A 23,123-nucleotide genomic window follows, 5' to 3' on the forward strand; every position below is an offset into this window, starting at 1 on the left:
TTTGAGAACTGGAGGACTAATGCTAAGTTCCTTTATATACAGGTTCACTGAAAAAGGCCCTAACAGATGAGACAAAAGCCTGGAAGAAACTAATTTGCAAATACCTGAAGGAGAGGTACAAGAAGAAAATGACTGACACACACATACATTTGAACAACTACCTTATACAGCTATCACATCCTGTGGCTAATCTGGAAGATGTACGCTGTACTATGGGGGCCCTGTCTACGCTTCGAGAAGCTGAAATACAGACTGACATGACACTGATTTCCATTGAGGTATCAGTTTCTTAAGTGTATTGTGTAACTGCAGATATTTCAAAGGACTGGCAATAGCACTACACAATAAACAAAGTGATATGAACTGCTGCAGAGTACCAGTAACAACATTAAATAAAGCCCAGAAATTTTTAGTGAAAGACATTTTGAGGATGTAATTTTAATTGTACCTAACTATCTACTGTTACTACTGTTAGTTATAAATGAGAGGCCTGCGTGTTCAGAGTGAGCTAAATGTTGAACATTTAAATATAAGAATGTATTTACAGGAAGCATATGAAATTTTGACAAAATATGAAGCAGAAGAGACCAAAAGAGAAGTAGAAGAAGTGTACAGTCTGAGAGACTCATTCACAATGCTGCAGTCTAAAGCTGTAAGTATTATCATGACATTAATGCCTATTTTGTTTGATGACTTTTTTTTAAATAAATGTGATCTTGTGTGTTGTAAATGTGATAAGCTGTGATCTTGATTTTATTTTTGATATTGACTTGTGCAGAGATCGGTGCAATATGAGCTTGTTCGTATGCAACCCAAGTTCAAACAAGACCTTCTCGTGAGCGTGGCTATCTTCCAAAAAGATGTTGACACTTATATGGAACAGTTTGATTCTGTGAGTAATCTTAAAAACTGTGTGCGGGTGGTTTTCAATAAATCAATGTATTCATATTAACCTATTCTTCATTTTATGTCTTGTTTTTCAGGAAGGCCCTTTGGTTGTAGGATTAGCTCCACAAGAAGCCAGCCGCAGGCTTCAGATCTATCAGGTGACAGTTTCAATTCTTTCAGTGTGTGAAAATCTATAATCATTCACATAAGTTAGAGGTAAATGATTACTAGATAAGAGAGAGCTGATAGGGCAAGAAAACATCAAAATCATATTTAACAAACAGTCTTGCGAGATTTAATTGTATGTTTTGTTTGCAGGCTAGATTTGAAGAGCTTTGGAGAAACTTCACCACATATACTTCTGGACAGCAGCTTCTTGGCTTACCAGTTACAGAATACAACTGTCTACACAAGAAAAAGTACATCAGCAAAAAAATCAAACCTTGTTCTGTGCTAGAATAACTTTTGCATCTCTATTAATACTATGCTAAGTGTTAACATCTATCACATTATAAAATATATTCAAATATTATGCTTCCTAATGCTTCCTTTAGAAAAGAGCTTGATCTGCTTCAAAAACTCTATGGCCTGTATGATGCAGTGATGAACAAGATTAGTGGGTACTATAAGATACTATGGATACAAGTGGATATTGAAAAGATCAATGGCGAACTTCTGGATTTTCAGAACAGGTTGAGTATATCTGTTATTATAACTTACAGACCTAAAAATTTGTTGTGTAGTGAATGTTTTTTTAAGAGTAGTCATTTTAACAAAAGTTTATTATCCAATTTTTATAGGTGTCGGAAGCTACCCAAAGCACTAAAGGACTGGCAAGCCTTTCTTGATCTAAAAAAGACCATTGATGATTTTAATGATTCGTGTCCTCTTCTTGAAATGATGGCAAACAAGTCTATGAAACGGAGACACTGGGACCGTATTGCACAAGTGACTGGACACCATTTTGAGGTGGAGTCCAGTACGTTTACACTTGAGAACATCATGGAGGCGCCTTTGTTGACGTACAAGGACGACATTGAGGTGTGCTGGCAGATTTGACATTTATAATATACTTCGATTTCAAGATTTTTTTTATAGATTTGATTTGCTCATGTGTATGCACCATCCCAAGTTTGGCTTTTTGTATTTGTAGGACATTTGCATATCAGCTGTAAAGGAGAAGGATATTGAGGCCAAATTATCACAAGTAAAAGAGCTGTGGTCTGCTCAGACCCTGAGCTTGATGACATTTAAGAGTAGAGGAGAACTGATGCTGAAAGGAGCAGAAACATCCGAGATTCTCACCAACTTGGAGGACAGTTTGATGGTGCTAGGTTCACTGCTGAGCAACAGGTAGAAAAGAATAAACCCCGGCTTATAATTTTGTAACAGATTTTATAAACTTGATCTCCAAGAAACTTTAATACTTTGGAGTAATAAAAGGGCAAGACTGCAAGACCTACCTAACTGTAACAAATCATTCAGCCCAGAAACATTAGTAGTGACAAAGATTAGTTTGGGTGTAATCATTCAAGATGTGAAATATCCACACATATTCCCATTTCTGCAATGTCTTAAAGAACTTAACAAGCTTTGTCTGCTTTGTACAGGTACAGTACCTTCCACAAAGCAGAGATCCAAGATTGGGTCTTCAAGCTTTCAACATCATCTGAGGTCATTGAACAGTGGGTTATAGTGCAAAACTTGTGGGTCTATTTGGAGGCTGTGTTTGTTGGGGGCGATATTGCCAAAGATCTGCCACAGGTACAGTTCATTAATTCTGCCCTGTGGCCTGAAAATAACAATTTTGAAAGCATCCTTAAGTAAATGCTAACATAAAAATGTTTCCATTTGCAGGAAGCAAATCAATTTCAGAATATTGACAAGTCTTGGACTGAAATCATGCGGCGAGCACAAAAGGTCCCAAATGCTGTGGAGTGCTGTGTAGGTGATCCCTCTCTGCGAGAAAAGCTTCCAGATCTTCAGAAACAACTAGAGCTCTGTCAGAAATCTCTTGCAGGGTAATTTTTTTGGCACCATCCTTGTTTTAGTTTGCGTCTTTCTGTTGGTTGCAACAGTGGAGGGTAAAAAGAAAAGTAGAAAAGTAGTTCAGTCTTTAAAAAAATTTACATGACATTATTTAACTATTTAGTTAATTAGCTTTTTACTCAAGCACTTTTTATGCAGTATAATTACTCCTTTTCTACCCCTTTTTGTCCTTTTGTCACCCACAGATGCTTTGCAACAAAAAGAAAAGCATTGAATAAATGGGCCCCATAATTATAACAATACTTCTGTGTTCAATGTGTACACTGCAGATGATATGATCTTGTTTCACAGGTATCTTGAGAAAAAGAGACTCTTGTTTCCACGGTTCTTCTTTGTGTCTGATCCTGCCCTTTTGGAAATCCTTGGACAAGCCAGTGATTCTCACACAATTCAGGTCAGAACATTCACTGCCACTGTAAGAAACTTAAATTTAAATAAAAAGTATAAAACAATGTAATTATACTGCTACTGCAAAAGGCCTAATTTGTTTGTCTGCGTAGATATGTTAAAAACTCATCTTAGCAAATAAGAAATACAATTTAAATTTGGAGTTTTCATGGGCAAAGAATGAGACGATCAGGATAGAAATATTAAGAAAATGGTTTGTGTATTGAAATCTGATTTCTTGGGTTTTGTTTATTTTTTTCTCTCTCTTTTTTTTCTTTTGGGTTTTTGATTTTGGGTAAAATAGCAAAAATAATTGTAGATGCATTTGTTTTTCAGGCACATCTTCTTGGAGTGTTTGACAACGTAAAAGAAGCTGAGTTTCACACAACAGAATATGACAAGATCATAGCTGTTATTTCACAAGAAGGGGAAAAACTGCCGGTATTTAATGCTATTTGCATTTTCAGTTTAGAGCTATAATACAACTATATGTTGAATTGCATTTGTTACGTTTAGTGCAAATAACTTTTGCAAGCGGTCAACAGAGTCAAATTCAAATTAAAGTTAAATTTATATCAGATTGCTATTTTCTACAGACAAGTGTAGGGTACAATAAATAGATATTCAAAAAGAATAAGGTTCAATTGAGGCTGTCAGCAAATATTTTTCCAATTTTTATCACAGGTGTGGTACAACATAGCAAATGTGTTTCTGTGTTTTCAGCTAGAGAGTCCTGTAATGGCTCAGGGAGAAGTTGAGATCTGGCTTAGGAAGCTTTTGGTGCAACAACAGGCTTCACTGCACTCTGTTATCAGAGCTGCAGATCTAGAGATAGACGATGAGGAGTTTGATCTTCTTGCTTTTCTCAACAGATTTCAAGCACAGGTAGGAAGACTGAATTGTGGCTGTTAGTAAAATCTTTTTCATGAGTTTTTAAAATATTTTGTTCATTTAAGTGTAACAGAGATTTTTTTTTCTTCCATCTGTAATACCAACCGCCATTTAGTAGTGTTTAAAGGGATTCAAGATTTTAAAGATTTGAGACGTTACTCTCTCGTTACTAAGATTAAACTATCCAGCAACATGACTGTTTGTTTTCATGTCACATTTCCTTCTTGCCTTTATCAGTGGCAGAGGCAGCTTAACAGATCTCATGGTTCTTTTTCATTCTTTTTCCAACGTTTGTAAAATAACAAGTATGGATATCTTTGACAGTAGTACCTTTCATGTAGCATCATATTTCTACCACTTTACCTGTATGTACTATACATGACGCATCTTTTCGTGTATTGTTTGATTCGTACTTTTTAGGTGGGCTTGCTGGGAATCCAAATGATTTGGACAAGAGATGCAGAGAAGGCCCTGCACCATACAGAAGATGACAAGCACATCATGTCTCTTACCCAAAAGAAATTACTGAGTCTGCTCACTACACTCATCAAGCAAACAACCTATGACCTCAGCAAATTTGACAGAGTCAAATATGAGACACTTGTCACAATTCATGTGCACCAGACTGATATATTTAATGACCTAGTGAGTTTTTTGTTATTTTTTTATTTTTGGATAAATGCTACTTGTCCATATCTACTATCACAGATAACTTTTTATTATTAAACTGTTATGGTCAACCATTCCTCTTCATGTCCTGCTTTTTCCTCAGGTGAAAAAGCGTATAAAATCTGTAGGCGACTTCGAATGGCTGAAGCAGAGCAGGTTTTACTTCAGGGGCTACCTGGATAAGGTCATTGTGTCTATTACTAATGTTGACTTCATTTATCAGAATGAGTTTCTAGGCTGTACTGATCGTCTGGTCATCACTCCACTGACAGACAGGCAAGTAAATAATGAGATTTTGTTAATTACTTTTTATATAGATTTAAGTACTAAGGTACATTCATTAACCCCTTCTTGTTTACCTAGGTGCTACATCACACTAGCCCAAGCTCTAGGTATGAGTATGGGAGGAGCCCCTGCAGGACCGGCTGGAACTGGGAAAACTGAAACTACCAAAGACATGGGTCGCTGTCTTGGCAAGTATGTTGTAGTGTTCAACTGCTCTGACCAGATGGACTTCAGAGGACTTGGAAGGATTTATAAAGGTATCCTAAGTAATTAATCAAATTATCAGATATCTTAGAAAATGTATTGTGTAGCATTTTCAGTGGGAGAAACATTTCATCTCTCACCCAAGTGACTTCTTCAGTCTTGACATCCAGGTGAGCCGAATCAACTTTCTGGGATTTCCTTACCTGGATTAATGAGCAAAACACTCAGATTTCATTTTATCTTATGCTGCTCATAGAAAGATTTTGGTTCTAGGTTCAAATCTACGAGGGTCTTCAGTTGTGTTTGCATGTTCTGTTACTCAGATTTCCCAGCTGCTTTTCACATTCCAAAAATATCCACATTTGGTAAATTGTTCATTCTTTTTCAGGCCTCGCGCAGTCAGGGTCCTGGGGTTGTTTTGATGAGTTCAACAGAATCGACCTGCCAGTGCTCTCTGTTGCTGCTCAGCAGATCTACATAGTTCTGACGGCACGCAAGAACCAGAAGAGCACATTTATTTTTACTGATGGAGACACTGTGGATCTGAATCCAGAGTTTGGCCTGTTTATCACTATGGTAAGATACAGGATTTATATGTTTACTAGGCAGCAGATGTTTAGTATGAATATAATAAAACATGTTGTCACTCAATACATAGAATCCCGGATATGCCGGTCGTCAGGAACTTCCTGAAAATTTAAAAGTGCAATTCAGGACGGTTTCTATGATGGTGCCAGACAGACAGGTGGGTAAAGATTAGTTTTTCTAGGGAGAAATATTGTCTGTTTTGTTTAAGTTCTAATTCGTTTTCACTATTGCCTTTGACAGATCATCATGAGAGTTAAGCTAGCCAGTTGTGGATTCAATGAAAACATCATCTTAGCCCAGAAGTTTTTTGTTCTTTATAAACTGTGTGAAGAACAACTTACAAAACAGGTAATAATCCTGTGGCCAGTTTAGTTCCTATAATAAGCAATTATTAACCCTCTAAAGCTAAGCTCTTGCTTTGTTAGGTCCACTATGACTTTGGCCTGAGGAACATCCTGTCCGTGTTACGAACACTTGGGGCTGCTAAAAGAGCACGGCCTGATGACACAGAGTCCAGCATTGTCATGAGAGTGCTGCGTGACATGAATCTGTCTAAACTGGTATGACACAAACCTAGTGCTAAAGGACAGCAGTCAAATATTTGACAGTAATGTGTGTGTGTGTATGTATATATATATATATATATATATATATATATATATATATATATATATATATATATATATATATATATGTAATGTGCATGTGTTTCAGGTGGATGAGGATGAGTCACTTTTCCTCAGTCTCATCAATGACCTGTTCCCTGGTATCCAGCTGGATAGTAGCACATATGCTGAACTTCAGGCAGCTGTTGCCCATCAAGTGCAGTCAGCCGGTATAATCAACCATCCTCCCTGGAATCTCAAGCTTGTTCAGGTACCATCTGCATGTTCATCTGCTGTTGTTATTTGGATTTTGTTTGGAAATAACTCTTTCTTACTGATACATCACTATCAGCTTTATGAGACTTCACGAGTGCGCCATGGGCTGATGACTTTAGGACCAAGTGGAGCTGGGAAGACCACAGTCATCAACATTCTCATGCGAGCTATGACTGAATGTGGATACCTGCATAGGGAGATGCGCATGAACCCCAAAGCAATCACTGCTGCGCAGATGTTTGGCCGTCTTGATGCAGCCACCAATGATTGGACAGATGGGATATTTTCCACACTATGGAGGAGGACACTCAAAGCTAAGAAAGGTTTATGATACAATATTTAATGAATATTCGCACACACACACAGATATATATATATATAATTTTCCATTTCTTTAAAATGTGAACACTTCAGGGGAGTTCATATGGATTGTGCTTGATGGTCCTGTCGACGCCATATGGATTGAGAATCTTAATTCTGTGTTGGATGATAACAAAACACTGACCTTGGCTAATGGTGACCGCATCACAATGTCACCATGTTGCAAGTTGGTGTTTGAGGTGCACAACATGGATAATGCCTCCCCTGCTACAGTGTCCCGGGTGGGTATGGTCTTCATGAGCTCATCAGCTCTCAGTTGGAAACCCATACTCAGGGTAGGCTTGTTTTTTGAAATTTTCCATTCAAAAACTGTTTGGAGAAAAGAATCAGTGCTGCTGTTACAATACTGTATTCAGATGGAATGTGGCCTTTATGTTTTAGGGATGGGCTAACAAGCGCAATGCAAAGGAGGCAGAAAGTATTTTAAGTTTATATGACAAGATATTTGAGGATGCTTACTTGTATATGAAGCAGAACCTTAAACCCAAAATGGAGCTTTTGGAGTGTAACTATGTAATGCAGGTATGTATTCTGACAAATGAGAAGAAATTGATGATGCTTCTAAATTAATTAGAAATATTGAATTGTCTCATTATGTTCCACCTTCAGTCTGTGAATCTGCTGGAAGGCCTCCTCCCAACCAAGGAGACAGGAGGCTTTGCTGGTAGCAAACACCTTGAGCGTCTCTTTGCCTTCTGTCTGATGTGGAGCCTTGGAGCCATTTTGGAGTTAGATGATAGAGACAAACTAGAGACTTACATCAGAGGTCATGAAAGCAATATTGATGTTCCTCCAACACGGCCAGGGGAAACTATGTTTGAGTACATGATTGGCACAAATGGTAAAAACATTTTATACAATACATAAACCCCCTATGCTGTCTTTTGCATTTTGAAATGTAATTACTATAAGAGCTTCATCTTTTATTTCAGGTGATTGGTGTCATTGGAACAACCATGTGGGTGATTATATCTATCCAACTGACCATTTGCCTGACTACACTTCTATTCTTGTTCCCAATGTGGATAACACAAGAACTTCTTTCTTGCTGGATACCATTGCTAAACAACACAAGGTCTCCTCTAAAATATGAATATTAAATAAAAGAGCATATGTTTATCCTTGGTATGTACTTCTGTTACAGTTAAATTTTGTGTATAAATAGGCTGTGCTGCTCATTGGAGAACAAGGAACTGCTAAAACTGTGATGATAAAAAGCTACACAAAAAAATATGATCCTGAGACAGACCTATCAAAGACGCTGAACTTCTCATCTGCAACAGAACCCCTAATGTTTCAGGTAAAATGTAACCTATAAAATGTTCTTTATATTTATCTTTATCAAATTCTATATGGCTTTTTGTTAGTAAAAGCTTTTTTATATACATACATATACAGCGAACAGTGGAAAGTTACATTGAGAAAAGAATTGGCAGCACCTATGGACCCCCAGGAGGACGCAGGATGACAGTCTTTATTGATGATATAAACATGCCAGTTGTCAATGAATGGGGAGATCAGGTATTTATATATATATGTATATAATATATTTATTTTACAAAATACACAAAACAGCAAATATACTGTTTACTATTTCATGTTGCTTCCAGTCTTAGTAAAGTTTGATTTAGACTTCTCTGGGAAATCTACATCATAACTTAGGACATAACCAAAAACACGTAAATGCATAAATGCATTTTTAGAAGGTGCATGTCAGGTTATGTGGAAGGTTACGGTGTAGATTTTCCACTGAACAGTAATTCAGGCATAACTCCTTTATATAACTTTCCAAACCAGATCACCAATGAGATAGTTCGACAGATGATGGAAATGAGTGGCATGTACAGTCTGGACAAACCAGGAGACTTCTCCACTATTGAAGATGTGCAGATACTTGCTGCCATGATTCACCCTGGTGGTGGGAGAAATGACATCCCTCAAAGACTCAAGAGGCAGTTTACTGTCTTTAACTGTACTCTGCCATCAAATACTTCAATTGATAAGATCTTTGGTAAGTACCTCAAAATTTGTTTCCCCTCATTACTAGTTGTATCAACAAATAGATTATTTTGATGCAATTTTTTTGCAGGTATAATTAGTGGTGGTTACTTCCATGAATGCAGAAAATTCAAGCAGAGCATTTCAGATATGGTTAAGCATCTTGTATCTGCTGGGAGGATTTTATGGCAGTGGACAAAGGTAACTACTTAAAAGATGATGTGAACAGATTATAAAAGTGGATGTATTAATAAAGACATCTTATTCGATGATTTCACATTGAAGGTAAAAATGCTTCCCACACCATCCAAGTTCCACTACATTTTCAATTTGAGAGATTTGTCTCGGATCTGGCAAGGGATGTTAAACATCAAGGCAGAGGAGTGTCATGATATACCTACCCTCTTGGCTCTTTTCAAGAGTGAATGTGCAAGGGTGATTGCTGACAGGTAAAGTTCTCACATCCATCAAATCACTTTATAAGCAGAACAAAGATGCTAAAATTGAAACATCATTTTGCTGTAGGTTTATTTGCTCAGAGGACAGAGAGTGGTTTGAGAAGGGTGTATCCCGGGTGATCCAAGAGCATGTTGAGCCTAGCCTTGTCCCAAAACTTCATCCTGAGCCATACTTTGTGGACTTTCTCCGCGATGCACCTGAGCCAACTGGAGAAGAAGGGGAGGATGCGTGTTTTGATGCCCCTAAAATTTATGAACTGGTAAAAGATTTGTATTTATAGCCACAGTACAATATTGATACAGTTGAACATTGATATAGAAAGCTGTCATACTAATCAGAAAGAAAACGCTCACTTTTTCAGGTGCCAAATTTCAAGTTCTTATCAGAGAAACTAATGATGTATCAGACTCAACACAATGAGATCATAAGAGGCTCGACTCTGGATCTGGTTTTCTTCACAGATGCAATGACTCATCTCGTCAAGGTCAGACTACAAGCCCAACGAATACATTTTCTTTATATCTGGCTACAATTAATGCTGATTTATTGAAGATTTCCAATGCTTTAGATCTCACGAATAATTCGAACTGACCAAGGAAATGCCCTGCTTGTGGGTGTCGGAGGATCAGGTAAACAGAGCCTTACGCGGCTAGCCTCATTCATAGCTGGATACCACGTCTTCCAGATCACATTGACCAGGTAAGAACAGAAAAACTAAAACTTCAGTTCAGCTCAATTTAATATTATCAATATGGTGCTAATTCACAACAGTTACCTCAAGCTGCTTATATTATAAGGTAAGGACCTTATACCAGTGGCTCTTAAACTGGGTCCCCTGGAGCCCCAGGGATCCACAAGCCATAGATTGAGGGTCAAAAGCATGATGAAAACACATGGTTGCACCTGGCATGTTATGGCATGTAAACACATGTGCATCATCTGGGGTTTAGCTAATTAGCAGAATTTATAGTGTTTGTCTTCTTCTTAGAACATACAACATGACCAATTTCCTGGATGACCTGAAAGTGCTGTATAGGACAGCTGGGGCTGAAGGCAAAGGCATCACCTTTATCTTTACTGATAATGATATCAAGAATGAGGCCTTCCTTGAGTACCTCAACAATGTTCTTTCATCTGGAGAGGTGGGGATCTTTAAAAAAATTCAGATATATTTAAATCCACAAAAATCCACTTTGATCCAAGCTGAAAGTCAAAATTTAGACCATGTAATTAAAAACTGCCACGTTTGTGGCCATATTTGGTCCAGATGACTTCATAGTGAATTGACTGTTTGCAGGTTTCCAATCTTTTTGCTAAAGATGAGATCCAAGAGATCACCCAGAAGCTAATACCTGTGATGAAAAAGGAGTTTCCTCGTATTCCACCAACTTTTGACAACCTTTACGAGTATTTTATTTCACGGTCAAGAAAGAATCTCCATGTTGTTCTTTGCTTCTCACCGGTACGTCAAAGATTTGTATGCTTGTTTCACAAAAGCAGTGACTCAGATGTTGGGACTTTGTATTGTTTGTTCACCTGTATTGTTTATAATATTACATTAAAGACACACAAAGACATATTTGTATGAGTCTGTGGTGAAGCACATTTTGTCTTACAACCTTGACAGGTGGGACCGAAGTTTCGCTCCCGGTCTCTGAAGTTTCCAGGGTTGATTTCTGGCTGCACGATGGACTGGTTCACCCCTTGGCCAAATGAGGCTTTGGTGGCTGTATCCAATTATTTCTTGTCTGAGTTTAATATGGTTTGTTCTGCTGAAGTCAAAGCGTCTGTGGTGACGGCTATGGGAACATACCATGACAAAGTATCTGTCACATGTGAAAGCTACTTTGAGAGGTAGAAAACACAGAAGATATTTTTATATACATTTAAATGATTTTATATTCATGTATGTAATTTAAATTTTTCTTTTATTTGTATATAATTTATATTTTACATCAATGCAGCATGGTATCTATTATCTTTTAGATTCCGAAGACGAACTCACGTTACCCCTAAATCCTACCTCTCTTTTGTAAATGGTTACAAAACGTTGTACACTGAAAAGTATAACAGCATCAACATACTATCAGAACGCATGAATGTTGGTAAGAAAGTTCAATAGGAAATCTGTAGATGGCATGTATGGATTACTTTGCAAAGATTATTCAGGTAAAAGGGGTTTTCAAATTGTTATTGTTTTCCAGGGTTGGAGAAACTAAAAGAGGCTAGTGAGTCTGTGGCTCAGCTATCCGAAGAACTGAAAGTAAAGGAAAAAGAGCTTGCTGTAGCATCTCTCAAAGCTGACAAGGTAAATAATACATAGTGGTTCCTGTGACCCCCCCTCCTAAAATGCACAACTTATAGACATAATGTTATGTGTATTATGTATATATTTTACACATTTTATAACTCTTGTTTTACGTTTACATAGGTGTTGGCAGAGGTAACAGTCAGTGCTGAAGCTGCTACAATTGTAAAGAATGAGGTCCAAGTTGTGAAGGATAAAGCCCAGACAATTGTGGAGGGGATTGGAAAGGAGAAGATTGTTGCTGAAGCTAAACTAGAGGCTGCTAAACCAGCTTTAGAAGAGGCTAAAGCCGCACTGAATGTGAGACCTCTGTGATTACTTTTTACATACACAAGTACTTCTCTCATATATACTGTATGTACACAGTACATATATTTTAAATGTTTTACAGACCATAAAGCCAACTGATATTGCCACTGTGAGAAAATTAGCCAAGCCGCCACATCTGATTATGCGGATCATGGACTCCTGCCTTCTCTTGTTTCAAAAGAAGTTAGACTCTGTCTCCATTGATCCTGAACGACAGTGTCTTAAGCCATCGTGGGCAGAAGCACTGAAGGTAACAAAAACGTTTCTTATAAAAACTCACTAAATGGAGTTATTTTCCAGCAAAATATTTAAGGCCTAATATTTAAATATTAGGAGAAACATTTTGCAACCAATTAGCTTAATTAGCTTAATTGGTAACAAATCAATTAGATGATTTGACAGCAGTGTTCCTCAATATAGATAGACTGAATAGCTCATCATCCACAGTACATAATATTATTGCACGATTATGAAGATCTTGAGAAATCTGTGTGCAGAGGGCAAGTCTAAAAATCAATATGATACAGTTTGTTTAAAAACAGACATGATTATGTCATGGAAAACACCACAAGGGATTAGGTACTGTCAGTTAAAAACAGTTCACCATGCCTGCAAGTCTGCACATGATGCAGTAACATTGCTGTCGTCCCTGGGCTAAATCCTGTTTAAAAGTGGAAAACTATTCTATAATCAGTTGAATTAAAATTTGGAAATCTTTGGAAAACATGGACACTGCATCCTCATCCTCATACCTCTATCACAACAGCATGGCTTTGTGCTGAATCTTTCATTTTTTAAATGGTATGTTTCTCACTTTAAACATCTGATGTTTTCTGTAGTCTCCTGAGAATAAAATATAGGTTTATGAGAGTTGCACATCACTGAATGCTATTTTATTTGATACCTTTGCCATATGTTTGTGTCCTCTTTTAGCTTATGAGTGCTGCTGGTTTTATGACGTCCCTCCAACATTTCCAGAAAGACAAAATTAATGAGGAATCAGTAGAACTGCTACTTCCTTACTTTGATATGGAAGATTACACAATGGAAAATGCAAAGAAGGTGTGTGGTAATGTAGCTGGTCTGCTAGCATGGACCCGGGCTATGTCCACATTCTTTGGGATCAACAAAGAAGTGCTGCCACTTAAGGTGATGTTAATGCTCAATGTGACAGAGAGACATAATTTGTTTACAAAGTAGATCTGACATGGGACTGTTGTACTTGTATTGTTAAGCTTTCTTCTTTCAGCCTCTTTGAGTCTGTAATTTAGAGGTCAATATTTTTTAATCCTAGCTTCTAGCTCATAGCCTTTTTATATTAGTTAGTATGTGTAATGAAACTTCTGTGCCTCATATGTTTTTTGTGAATCTCAGTGTCTTTTATCTTTCTCCAGGCTAACCTGGCTGTTCAAGAAAACCGACTAAGAATTGCAAATAATGAACTAATGAATGCAGAGGCTCAGCTTGCTGAGAAGCAAGCAGAGTTTGACAAAGTCAAGGCCAAATGTGATGCTGCTATGAAAGAAAAACAGGTGCAGTACACCCTGATAAATGTTATTAATATTGCATAAACCTTTATGTAGAATTTGAAATTGTAGATCATTCAAGGTTTTGTCTTTTTTAGGACCTGCTGGATGATGCTGAGAAATGCAAGAATAAAATGCAGGCTGCATCTGCACTTATTGATGGACTTAGTGGAGAGAAAGTTCGCTGGACAGAGCAGAGCAAAGAATTTAAATCACAGATAAACAGGTAGGTTACAAAGAAAATCACATTTTATATTGAAATATTGTATTAGGAAGGGATTGTTTTTCATGTCTGCATGTTTGCTTGCAGTTTTGCAGTGTATTGATTGGGGTAGAATAATAATGAGGCAAGTTGCTTCTGTTCTTCTTGGCAGACTGGTGGGTGACGTGCTGCAGCTCACTGGTTTCTTGTCTTATTGCGGGCCGTTCAACCAGAGTTTCCGTGACATCCTGCTGAAGGACATCTGGGAGGCAGAGCTCAAGAGTAATAAAATCCCTTTTACAGAAAATCTCAACATCATTTCTGCCCTAGTGGACCCTCCCACTGTAAGAACAAAATAAATCTAATTCTGCATATCTACTAGCATCTCAAAGGATATTTGTGACTTATTAAAGACTTTTATCATCCTATTTTTGTTTAAGATAAGTGAGTGGAACCTTCAGGGACTCCCTGGAGATGACCTGTCTGTGCAGAATGGTATCATTGTTTCAAAAGCAACAAGATATCCCCTCCTCATTGATCCTCAGACTCAGGGAAAGGCTTGGATAAAGAAAAAAGAAATGGCCAATTCACTCCAAGTACTTTGTCGATTACAACAAACTTTTAACAAACTTGGTTGTTTTAGTTATGCATCTTATGGAGGCAAGCTGTCTTGTCTTTTCAGGTCACATCACTGAAGCACAAGTTCTTTCGTAATCATTTGGAAGACTCTCTTTCTTTGGGAAATCCACTGCTCATTGAAGATATAGCTGAGGATCTGGATCCTGTGCTGGACAATGTCCTTGAGAAAAACTTCGTCAAATCTGGGACAAGTTTCAAGGTAAACATCAAACCATTAACATTCAACAATCTTTACGTCTACTTCTTTAAACCATGCTGTCTCATAAATCGGATTTGTTTAGGTCAAAGTGGGAGACAAAGAAGTAAATGTAATGGATGGTTTCCAACTCTATATAACCACCAAGCTGCCCAATCCAGCATATTCCCCAGAAGTCAGTGCCAAGACTTCCATCATTGATTTCACTGTTAACATGAAGGGTCTAGAGAACCAGCTGCTTGGCCGTGTTATCCTCAGAGAGAAACAGGTCAGTGGAAAACAGTCTCCCCTCACATTGGTTAGTGGTAGAAAATGTACTAATGCATTGTGAAAATCAGTGCATTTTTTAATGTGTTTGATGAAAAGTTATTTCAGTATCCCGCATGTAATATTGATGGGGCATTTGGTTACACAGAAATTTTACAATTATTTATTTAATAGGAATTAGAAGCCGAAAGACTAAAGCTAATTAAAGATGTGACTGCTAATAAGAGAAAAATGCAAGAGCTGGAAGACAACCTGCTGTACAAACTCAGCAGTACTAAGGGTAACCCTGTTTCTTCTGTATGTTAACATCTAAGACATACTTGTATTTTATTTACTGCTCTATTAAAAAAGCTGTTTCTGTGTGATTAAAGGTTCTTTAGTTGATGACGAGTCCATGATCGGCATTCTGACTACAACTAAGCAAACCGCAGCAGAAGTTAGTGCAAAGCTCAGCGTTGCAGCAGAAGCAGAGGTGAAGATCTATATAGCTCAAGCAGAATATCGTCCTGTTGCCTCTCGAGGCAGCATCCTTTACTTCCTCATCACAGAGATGAGCATGGTTAATGTCATGTACCAGACGTCCCTGAGTCAGTTCCTGAAAATCTTTGACCTGTCACTGGAAAGGTATGTTTTCACCAGTACCAGTTTATATACTGAAAAATGTGTGTCTCTTATGAAGTATGAAGCATTAGGCTTTGATAAAATTCACATTAGAGTAAGTATGGCTTACTCTAACAGTAAGGTAAGAGTAAGCAAGTAAGAGTCTACTTACTCTTACTGTGAATTTGTTTTTGCAGGTCTGAAAAGTCCCCAAAAACTCAGAAGCGAATTGAAAACATCATTGAATATCTGACTTTTGAGGTGTTCAGATACACCGTCAGAGGCTTGTATGAAAACCACAAGTTCATCTTTACCCTTTTGCTGGCCCTCAAGATTGACATACAGAATAACAGAATAGAGCACAACAAATTTCAGGTTCTTATTAAAGGTGAGGTCATCGGCACTTCCAGGAAATGTAATTTTGCACCTTTCTGTTATTGCTATAAAACATGATGAGCTCATTAAATGTCTAAATAGGTGGAGCGGCTCTGGACCTGAAGACCTGCCCCTCAAAACCATTCAGTTGGATCTTGGATATGGTATGGCTAAACTTGGTGGAGCTCAGCAAATTGCCACAATTCACAAACATTGTAAAGCAGGTGAGGCTACTTTCCACAGATCATAAATTTGAGGTTTCTGCTGTTGTGTACTTACAGAGTTAATATTGATATATTTTATAGGTGTCTCAAAGTGGAAAACATTGGAAAGCTTGGGTCAGTCTTGATGCACCAGAAGAAGGTGTCATTCCAGATGGATACAACTCTCTTGATGTTTTCCATAAACTCTTGTTGATAAGGTTGGATTGTCCTGCTGGTCTTTTTATGTGGTTGTGTTTTTAAACACACATACATACACAAGACAATAACCATATAAGTTTGGGTTTTTTTCCCACAGGTCCTGGTGTCCTGACCGTACCTTGTCTCAGGCTGTAAAATATGTGGGAGATTCTTTGGGCATAAGGTTTGCTGAGCCTGTCATCTTGAACCTTCACAGCACATGGGAGGAAAGTGACCCTCGCACCCCTTTAATTTGCTTCCTTTCTATGGGCTCAGATCCCACAGAGCAAATTGAAGCACTAGCTAAGAAACTTCAACTTAGTGAGTTTGACTAAACCATAAAACACTACACTACACTACAACCTTTAATTTGCAGTTTTAACTTAGAAGATGATTTGTCATTGCATTGTTTCATCCTACAGAATGTAGTGCAATTTCCATGGGACAAGGACAAGAGGTGCATGCAAGGAAGCTTGTTAAGACATCAATGATAGAGGTGTGAATACAATTCAATGAAGAGCATGATCCTTTCATTTTAGCACATGAGTTTTTGTTTTCCAGTTGCTAATCATCTCCCTCCCTGCTCATGCACAAATTTGCTGACCTGTTTGTGTCTGCTCTCAGATATACTGCTTGTTGAGTAATGTTCTATCAGATAGAGCATTAAAGAAGAGCTTTACGATATCCAATCACATTGTACTATAACCCTAATAATGGCTGAGTATTTCACCTAATCTGTGGTCTCTGTACCTGGATACGTATAGGGAGGCTGGGTGTTACTGCAAAACTGTCACCTGGGCTTGGAGTTTATGGATGAGCTGCTCGAAACTATCACAGCTGCAGACACCATGCACAATACTTTTAGAGTGTGGATCACCACAGAGCCACACAATCGATTCTCCATCACACTTTTACAGGTGACATTTGACAAAGCTTTTGTATGCTGCAGCACTTCATTTATTACTTCCCATCTTGACCCGATGCTGTGTACAAGCTTAAAGCAAATATTTCTCAACCCTTTACCTCTAGTCCTCCATCAAATTTACTAACGATCCACCCCAGGGAATACGTGCTGGCTTGAAACGAACATTTGCAGGAATTTCACGGGAGCAGTTGGAAGTATGCAACCAGCCCACGTGGAAGCCCTTGTTGTACAGTGTGGCCTTTCTCCACACTGCTGTGCAGGTACTGTCCAGGTTAAGATAATCAGTGTAGCTCCTGACATGATTCAGGCCAGAATAATATACAAATGTAAGGATCACTGACTTCGAGAATTCTTAATTGTGTGTGTTATGATAAGTGAGAATCATCACTCTGAATTCTAAAGGCACACTAGGGGAAAACTGGTTGAAAACCACACCAGAATTATTGAGCCTGTGTGCAGTCAGCTTGGGATCTACAGTCTTACATCAGTTTTTTTAAATTTAATTGGGTGAAGTTGGAAATTTCATGCAATCATGCAAAAAATGCGGTGATATCAGGTTATACAGAAATTCACATGAATTAATTAATTTAATTTGGCATTAATTACCATCTGGAAATCCCCACAAAAGTTAATGTAGTGTCTGCAGCATGACAATTTAACTACAAAATGACCCTCAGTAACCTATTTTGACATAAGAATATAGCTAGATTACACACTGATTGCAACATTTTGGCAATCTATCTGAATTTATTAATTATACTGCAGTTATTTAAAAACCTTCCCCAGTCTGTCAAAGTTTAATTGCAGTTACTCTGATCCTGATTGTTTGTTAGTACGGTTTATTTATATAGCGCCTTCCAAGAACAAAATTCTCAAAGTCTTTTACATTTTCAGAAGTTGATATAAACCAAATTAAAAATAAAAACTTTAAAAGATAATGCTAAATAAAAGCAAACGTGCACAGATATCAACAGTGTCCAGAGATCTTAGTTTCAATGAAAGCGAGTTCCAAAGCTCTGCGGCCATAATCACATCACCTTTTGTCTTTAATCTGGACCGAGGCACAGCCAACAAGCATTAATAAGGTGACACCAGAGATCTAGACATGTTTGGTTGAAGTAATTCACTGATATAAGAAGGCATCTGACTGTGAAAGGCTCTGAAAGTGATCGCCGTATTTATAAATTAAACCCTAAACTTCATTGGGGAGCCAGTGTAACCAAGACAAAAATGCTGTCAAGCAGGACCTTTTAGAGGACCTGGTGAGAAGCCATGTAAATTGATTTGGTTTCATATTTTTAAATTTATTTATTTATTCCTCTGTTTTTAAGGAGCGACGCAAGTTCGGACCATTGGGTTGGAACATACCTTATGAGTTCAACTCAGCTGATTTCACAGCAAGTGTTGAATTTGTTGAAAAGCACTTGGATGACTGTCGCTACAAGAAGGTGAGGATTCATCTGGGACAGTGTAAAAAAGAAAAATGAGTTCGCATCGTCTGCCCTCACTTACCAGTGTGTGGTTTGTTCGTTTTTTTCCAGCATGATGTGTCATGGGTAACTGTGCAATACATGCTAGCTGAGGTGCAATATGGAGGAAGAGTCACAGATGACTATGACAAACGCCTGTTGAAGTGTTTCTCTCGTGTAAGAATCCCAGTTTTATGTTTGTTTTTGAGTTACCTTTCACTGATGAATAAAGGTTTATATCCTGGTTACTCTGCATTTTGCATTTCTTTCTGCAGGTGTGGTTCAGTAAAAAGATGTTTGATCCAGCATTTTGCTTTTACACGGGCTATAAGATTCCTGTGTGCGAGACAGTGGAGGAGTACATGGAATATATTCAGAGCTTGCCCACTGTGGATTCACCCCAGGCATTAGGACTGCACTCTAATGCTGATATCACGTAAGGAGAGGATGTGGTCATCACGAAACATTGAATGCTTTGCTTGTAATTGCTGATATAATTGCTAACCACGCATTTCTGCTCTGTAACGAATATTAACCAGGTACCAGACAAACACATCTGCTGAAGTGCTAGACACAATCACAAATATTCAGCCCAAGGAAAGTGGAGGGGGATCAGGAGTGACTCGAGAGTCTGTTGTTTATAACATGGCACAGGACATGTTGGAGAAGCTGCCACCTAACTATGTACCTCATGAGGTCAGTTTGTCTGTTCAAATGCTTTTTTGTCACGTTTACATGAACTAAAATCTAATGGCTGTCACTTTGATTGGTTAAGGTCAAAGCGAGGCTCTTGAAGATGGGAGCGCTTAACCCAATGAACATCTTCCTACGTCAGGAAGTAGATCGAATGCAAAGGATTATAAGTTTGGTGCGCATAAGTCTGACAGACCTGAAGTTGGCCATCGATGGCACTATAATAATGAGCGAGGTAAATTTACTTCTCTGTTCAAATATTAACATATATAGCAGTTTAATAGTCCCTAAAGCGCTTTACACATCCAGTCATCACTGGTGATGGCAAGCTACATTGTAGCCACAGCCACCCTGGGGCACACTGACAGAGGCGAGGCTGCCGGACACTGGCAACGGGTAAGGTGTCTCGCCCAAGGACACAACGACAGAGACTGTCCAAACTAGGGCTCGAACCGGCAACCTTCCGATTACAAGGCAAACTCCCAACTCTTGAGCCACGATCCCCCGCCCCATATTTGGAATCATTTTAACTGTTAACTTCAGAAATGGTTTATTTCTTTTTTTACACATAGTGATTAAACTATACGATTAATTGCACTCATGAAGTTTTAAAGTCTGTACTTCACTCCTAGAACCTGCGTGATGCCCTCGACAATATTTTTGATGCCCGTGTGCCAAACCTGTGGAGGAAAATCTCCTGGGAGTCTTCCACGCTAGGCTTTTGGTTCACTGAGCTCCTGGAGAGAAACAAACAGTTCCACAGTTGGGTGTTTGAAGGAAGACCAAAAACATTTTGGATGACAGGCTTCTTCAACCCACAGGGTTAGTTGAACCTTTGAGCATATACAGCCAATGAGAAAACAAGCAGGACTGCTGATATCGATCCCTAACACTGTACTTTGAAGCTAAATGAAGATAAATAAAACCAGCTGTCAGTCGGTTGAAAACCTAAAAATGTTACCGTCAACTGGGAATAAAATCCTTCACACTGATGCTAATCCTGTCTTTATTTGGATGTTTGCAGGATTTCTGACAGCTATGAGGCAAGAAGTAACCAGAGCGAACAAAGGCTGGGCTCTGGACACGGTCACACTCAACAACAAAGTACTCAAGCACACAAAGGAGGAGATCACAGCCTCACCAACAGTGAGTTAAAATGCAGTATTTTCTGAAAATTGTGAATAACAGGCAATTGACTAACAGATTTTTTTTTTATTAAAGAGAGAATAAAATAATGGACTATCCTGTCATTGACTGCCTTTCTTCAATAGGAGGGAGTTTATGTCTATGGTTTGTACGTTGATGGTGCTGGCTGGGACAGAAAGAACACCCGTCTCATCGAGTCCTCACCCAAAGTGTTGTTTACACCCTTGCCTGTCATTCACATGTTCGCTGTCAACTCCACTGCCCCTCCGCATCCTGAGCTTTATGTGTGCCCCATCTACAAGAAGCCAAAGCGCACAGACCTGAACTACATCACAGCAGTGATGTTGCCTACAGTCCAGTCACCAGACCACTGGATCCTGCGTGGGGTTGCCCTGCTCTGTGACATCAAATAAAAAACAGTTGCTTATCTTTACTAACGTGTAAAAGTGATAAAAACAGAAATAATTACATTTCCTTCAGAAAAGCATACTCTTTTAACATAGATGGAGTCTTGACAGTTCCTCCTAGTGGTGTAAAATAATTTCATCTTTTTCAATTTTATGTTTGTGTTCTGAGCTGGGTAGTTAGTGTGGGTGACTTAAACCACATGTTTACTTAATAAACTGATCTCTGAAATGAAATAAATAATCAAAACTTTGGTCATGTTTTTGTCTCCTATGCGTTTTTTTTTTATATATACGATTAGAGAATTAAAATAAGAAAAAAACTAGTGATTACTTTTGACTTTAAAACGTTTATTTCGATAAAGGGTGAAGTGTTATTTCATTTTTCTTTGTCATTATTAAAAATGGTTATTCAGAAGAAAAATATCATTCTGAAAACTGTAAATACAGCCATGCAGGTCTGTGAGACAAAGCAGGGAGCACTGTTTGAGAAACTTATTTTCAAAGTGAAGACAGGAGCAAAGACAAACAACTGGCGCCAGTGTTCAAGCCCCCTCATCCTCTAAGGGATCTGCAGAGGAAAAGGGTGTCCCTTTAAAAAACGTTCTTAATCAAACCCAATTATTTCCGCTCCTTACTCTCATTATTTCCACCGTGGACCACGTCCCGCTAGCCAGCTTGTTAACTAGAGCCTGAGACTCGGAGAAGGTCATGCTTGGCCAAGCAAAATAACACAATAATTTGTGTAATGAATTGCTGTTTCTGAGTGTGTCTTGGACATATTCTGGGATTTGCTGCTTTAAGTCTTTCTGACAAAGGTGTGGTGAGAATTGGTTAAGGCTAAATATAGCATAGACAGTTTTCATCTGAAGTCATTCTACTGCTTTATTGTGCTTAACTACTAAGGCATGTAAATGGTATTCGTTTATTTGCACTCTAACTGCAAAGCAAAGCAGAGAGAGAATTTTGACTCCTTATACTGAGCCTGAACACCTCTAATAAGAGGCTTTTCTAAAATCAGACAATCTCTGATGGCAAATATCCTAAAAATAATGGTTATGGAGTTCATGGTGTCTATCAGACAAGACATATCAGTGTGGAGCAAGTGTAAGTTTGAGCCCATGCAGGGCGCTGCTGTGTGGACTGCATGTTGTTGGTGTGCTTGCGTGAGATTTCTTCAGAAGGCCCAGGACATTCTTGCCAAAGAGGTTCTTAATCTCAAGAGTTTTCATCCAGATTAAATAAAGGTTTAAAAGGCATTGTTGCAGAGTACCTGGATGCATAATAGCCCTTTATACAATCATTGGTCCCAAAATAAACGGGGCAATTAAGCCACCTAGGCTACTGGCCACAAGGGCTCAATACAGCTTGAGCCCTTGTGGCCTTAGCGTCCTGGCAGGCAGGGCCCCTGACACCCCCGGTTGGGCCTGATGGAGTGGAGCTTCATCTGCCTAACAGCCTGGCAAGGTTCCACAGGCCTGCACGAGCACAACAGGCCTCCGTCAGGCCAGCTCTCTCGGTCACATCTTACATGGCCTATTGTACACCAGCACTCATTAACAGTACAAAGTCATGTTGGTGGCTAATGGATGCGTGGAGAGAAAAACAAGGTCCACAATCAACAGTTGTGCTCTGTAACTTTATTCTGGGTCTTGCATTTGGAAAATAAAAGTCACGTGCCTAAAAACATAAAGGGGTTCGAAATATAATTGAAAACAGAAAACAAACATCTTCAAACGTTTGTGAAATCTTCTTTTTCTCTTTGGTTTTATGATCAGGGTGATCACTAAGAGCAGCAAAGCCTGTAAAACTGACTGTTGATGGTGCCGTTTCTCAAGGATGGGATATACAGACAATATTTGTGAATACTTCCCTCATAACCTTACTTATTAGTATTACCCTTATACATGTATTGCTAATACAGTACTTTTGACATATAGAATTAAGCATATTTAGAAGTCCTTGCAAATTCCATAAGAAGCA

At 38.5% G+C, this 23,123-nt stretch overlaps 1 protein-coding gene across 1 annotated transcript in view; it reads left to right on the forward strand.

The window, feature by feature from the left end:
* Window positions 1-21,402, forward strand: part of LOC113010180 (dynein axonemal heavy chain 8) — a 37,098-nt gene extending 15,696 nt beyond the window's left edge. Inside the window, exons 24-87 of the mRNA XM_080293030.1 lie at window positions 43-278; window positions 548-652; window positions 779-892; window positions 984-1,046; window positions 1,207-1,307; window positions 1,443-1,580; window positions 1,689-1,929; window positions 2,042-2,241; window positions 2,499-2,652; window positions 2,746-2,909; window positions 3,229-3,331; window positions 3,661-3,765; window positions 4,048-4,209; window positions 4,636-4,860; window positions 4,988-5,426; window positions 5,762-5,949; window positions 6,032-6,118; window positions 6,202-6,309; window positions 6,387-6,521; window positions 6,676-6,837; window positions 6,919-7,165; window positions 7,257-7,498; window positions 7,605-7,745; window positions 7,833-8,064; window positions 8,156-8,298; window positions 8,389-8,523; window positions 8,622-8,744; window positions 9,021-9,234; window positions 9,313-9,422; window positions 9,507-9,670; window positions 9,747-9,939; window positions 10,042-10,164; window positions 10,249-10,379; window positions 10,669-10,822; window positions 10,978-11,142; window positions 11,308-11,534; window positions 11,667-11,785; window positions 11,885-11,988; window positions 12,112-12,288; window positions 12,380-12,547; window positions 13,231-13,446; window positions 13,692-13,829; window positions 13,922-14,049; window positions 14,198-14,369; window positions 14,466-14,621; window positions 14,708-14,863; window positions 14,946-15,128; window positions 15,302-15,407; window positions 15,499-15,751; window positions 15,925-16,115; window positions 16,205-16,326; window positions 16,408-16,523; window positions 16,622-16,824; window positions 16,926-16,999; window positions 17,268-17,420; window positions 17,533-17,688; window positions 18,760-18,876; window positions 18,970-19,074; window positions 19,173-19,333; window positions 19,437-19,593; window positions 19,673-19,825; window positions 20,223-20,412; window positions 20,615-20,736; window positions 20,862-21,402. Of these exons, the coding sequence (XP_080149156.1) occupies window positions 43-278; window positions 548-652; window positions 779-892; window positions 984-1,046; window positions 1,207-1,307; window positions 1,443-1,580; window positions 1,689-1,929; window positions 2,042-2,241; window positions 2,499-2,652; window positions 2,746-2,909; window positions 3,229-3,331; window positions 3,661-3,765; window positions 4,048-4,209; window positions 4,636-4,860; window positions 4,988-5,426; window positions 5,762-5,949; window positions 6,032-6,118; window positions 6,202-6,309; window positions 6,387-6,521; window positions 6,676-6,837; window positions 6,919-7,165; window positions 7,257-7,498; window positions 7,605-7,745; window positions 7,833-8,064; window positions 8,156-8,298; window positions 8,389-8,523; window positions 8,622-8,744; window positions 9,021-9,234; window positions 9,313-9,422; window positions 9,507-9,670; window positions 9,747-9,939; window positions 10,042-10,164; window positions 10,249-10,379; window positions 10,669-10,822; window positions 10,978-11,142; window positions 11,308-11,534; window positions 11,667-11,785; window positions 11,885-11,988; window positions 12,112-12,288; window positions 12,380-12,547; window positions 13,231-13,446; window positions 13,692-13,829; window positions 13,922-14,049; window positions 14,198-14,369; window positions 14,466-14,621; window positions 14,708-14,863; window positions 14,946-15,128; window positions 15,302-15,407; window positions 15,499-15,751; window positions 15,925-16,115; window positions 16,205-16,326; window positions 16,408-16,523; window positions 16,622-16,824; window positions 16,926-16,999; window positions 17,268-17,420; window positions 17,533-17,688; window positions 18,760-18,876; window positions 18,970-19,074; window positions 19,173-19,333; window positions 19,437-19,593; window positions 19,673-19,825; window positions 20,223-20,412; window positions 20,615-20,736; window positions 20,862-21,149 (10,358 nt within the window). The 3' untranslated portion in view covers window positions 21,150-21,402. The remainder of the gene's footprint in view (window positions 1-42; window positions 279-547; window positions 653-778; window positions 893-983; window positions 1,047-1,206; window positions 1,308-1,442; window positions 1,581-1,688; window positions 1,930-2,041; window positions 2,242-2,498; window positions 2,653-2,745; window positions 2,910-3,228; window positions 3,332-3,660; window positions 3,766-4,047; window positions 4,210-4,635; window positions 4,861-4,987; window positions 5,427-5,761; window positions 5,950-6,031; window positions 6,119-6,201; window positions 6,310-6,386; window positions 6,522-6,675; window positions 6,838-6,918; window positions 7,166-7,256; window positions 7,499-7,604; window positions 7,746-7,832; window positions 8,065-8,155; window positions 8,299-8,388; window positions 8,524-8,621; window positions 8,745-9,020; window positions 9,235-9,312; window positions 9,423-9,506; window positions 9,671-9,746; window positions 9,940-10,041; window positions 10,165-10,248; window positions 10,380-10,668; window positions 10,823-10,977; window positions 11,143-11,307; window positions 11,535-11,666; window positions 11,786-11,884; window positions 11,989-12,111; window positions 12,289-12,379; window positions 12,548-13,230; window positions 13,447-13,691; window positions 13,830-13,921; window positions 14,050-14,197; window positions 14,370-14,465; window positions 14,622-14,707; window positions 14,864-14,945; window positions 15,129-15,301; window positions 15,408-15,498; window positions 15,752-15,924; window positions 16,116-16,204; window positions 16,327-16,407; window positions 16,524-16,621; window positions 16,825-16,925; window positions 17,000-17,267; window positions 17,421-17,532; window positions 17,689-18,759; window positions 18,877-18,969; window positions 19,075-19,172; window positions 19,334-19,436; window positions 19,594-19,672; window positions 19,826-20,222; window positions 20,413-20,614; window positions 20,737-20,861) is intronic.
* Window positions 21,403-23,123: the final 1,721 nt, after the last annotated feature.

This window comes from Astatotilapia calliptera, chromosome 18, assembly GCF_964374335.1.
Source record: "Astatotilapia calliptera chromosome 18, fAstCal68.1, whole genome shotgun sequence".
In the NCBI taxonomy this organism is placed as follows: Eukaryota; Metazoa; Chordata; class Actinopteri; order Cichliformes; family Cichlidae; genus Astatotilapia; species Astatotilapia calliptera.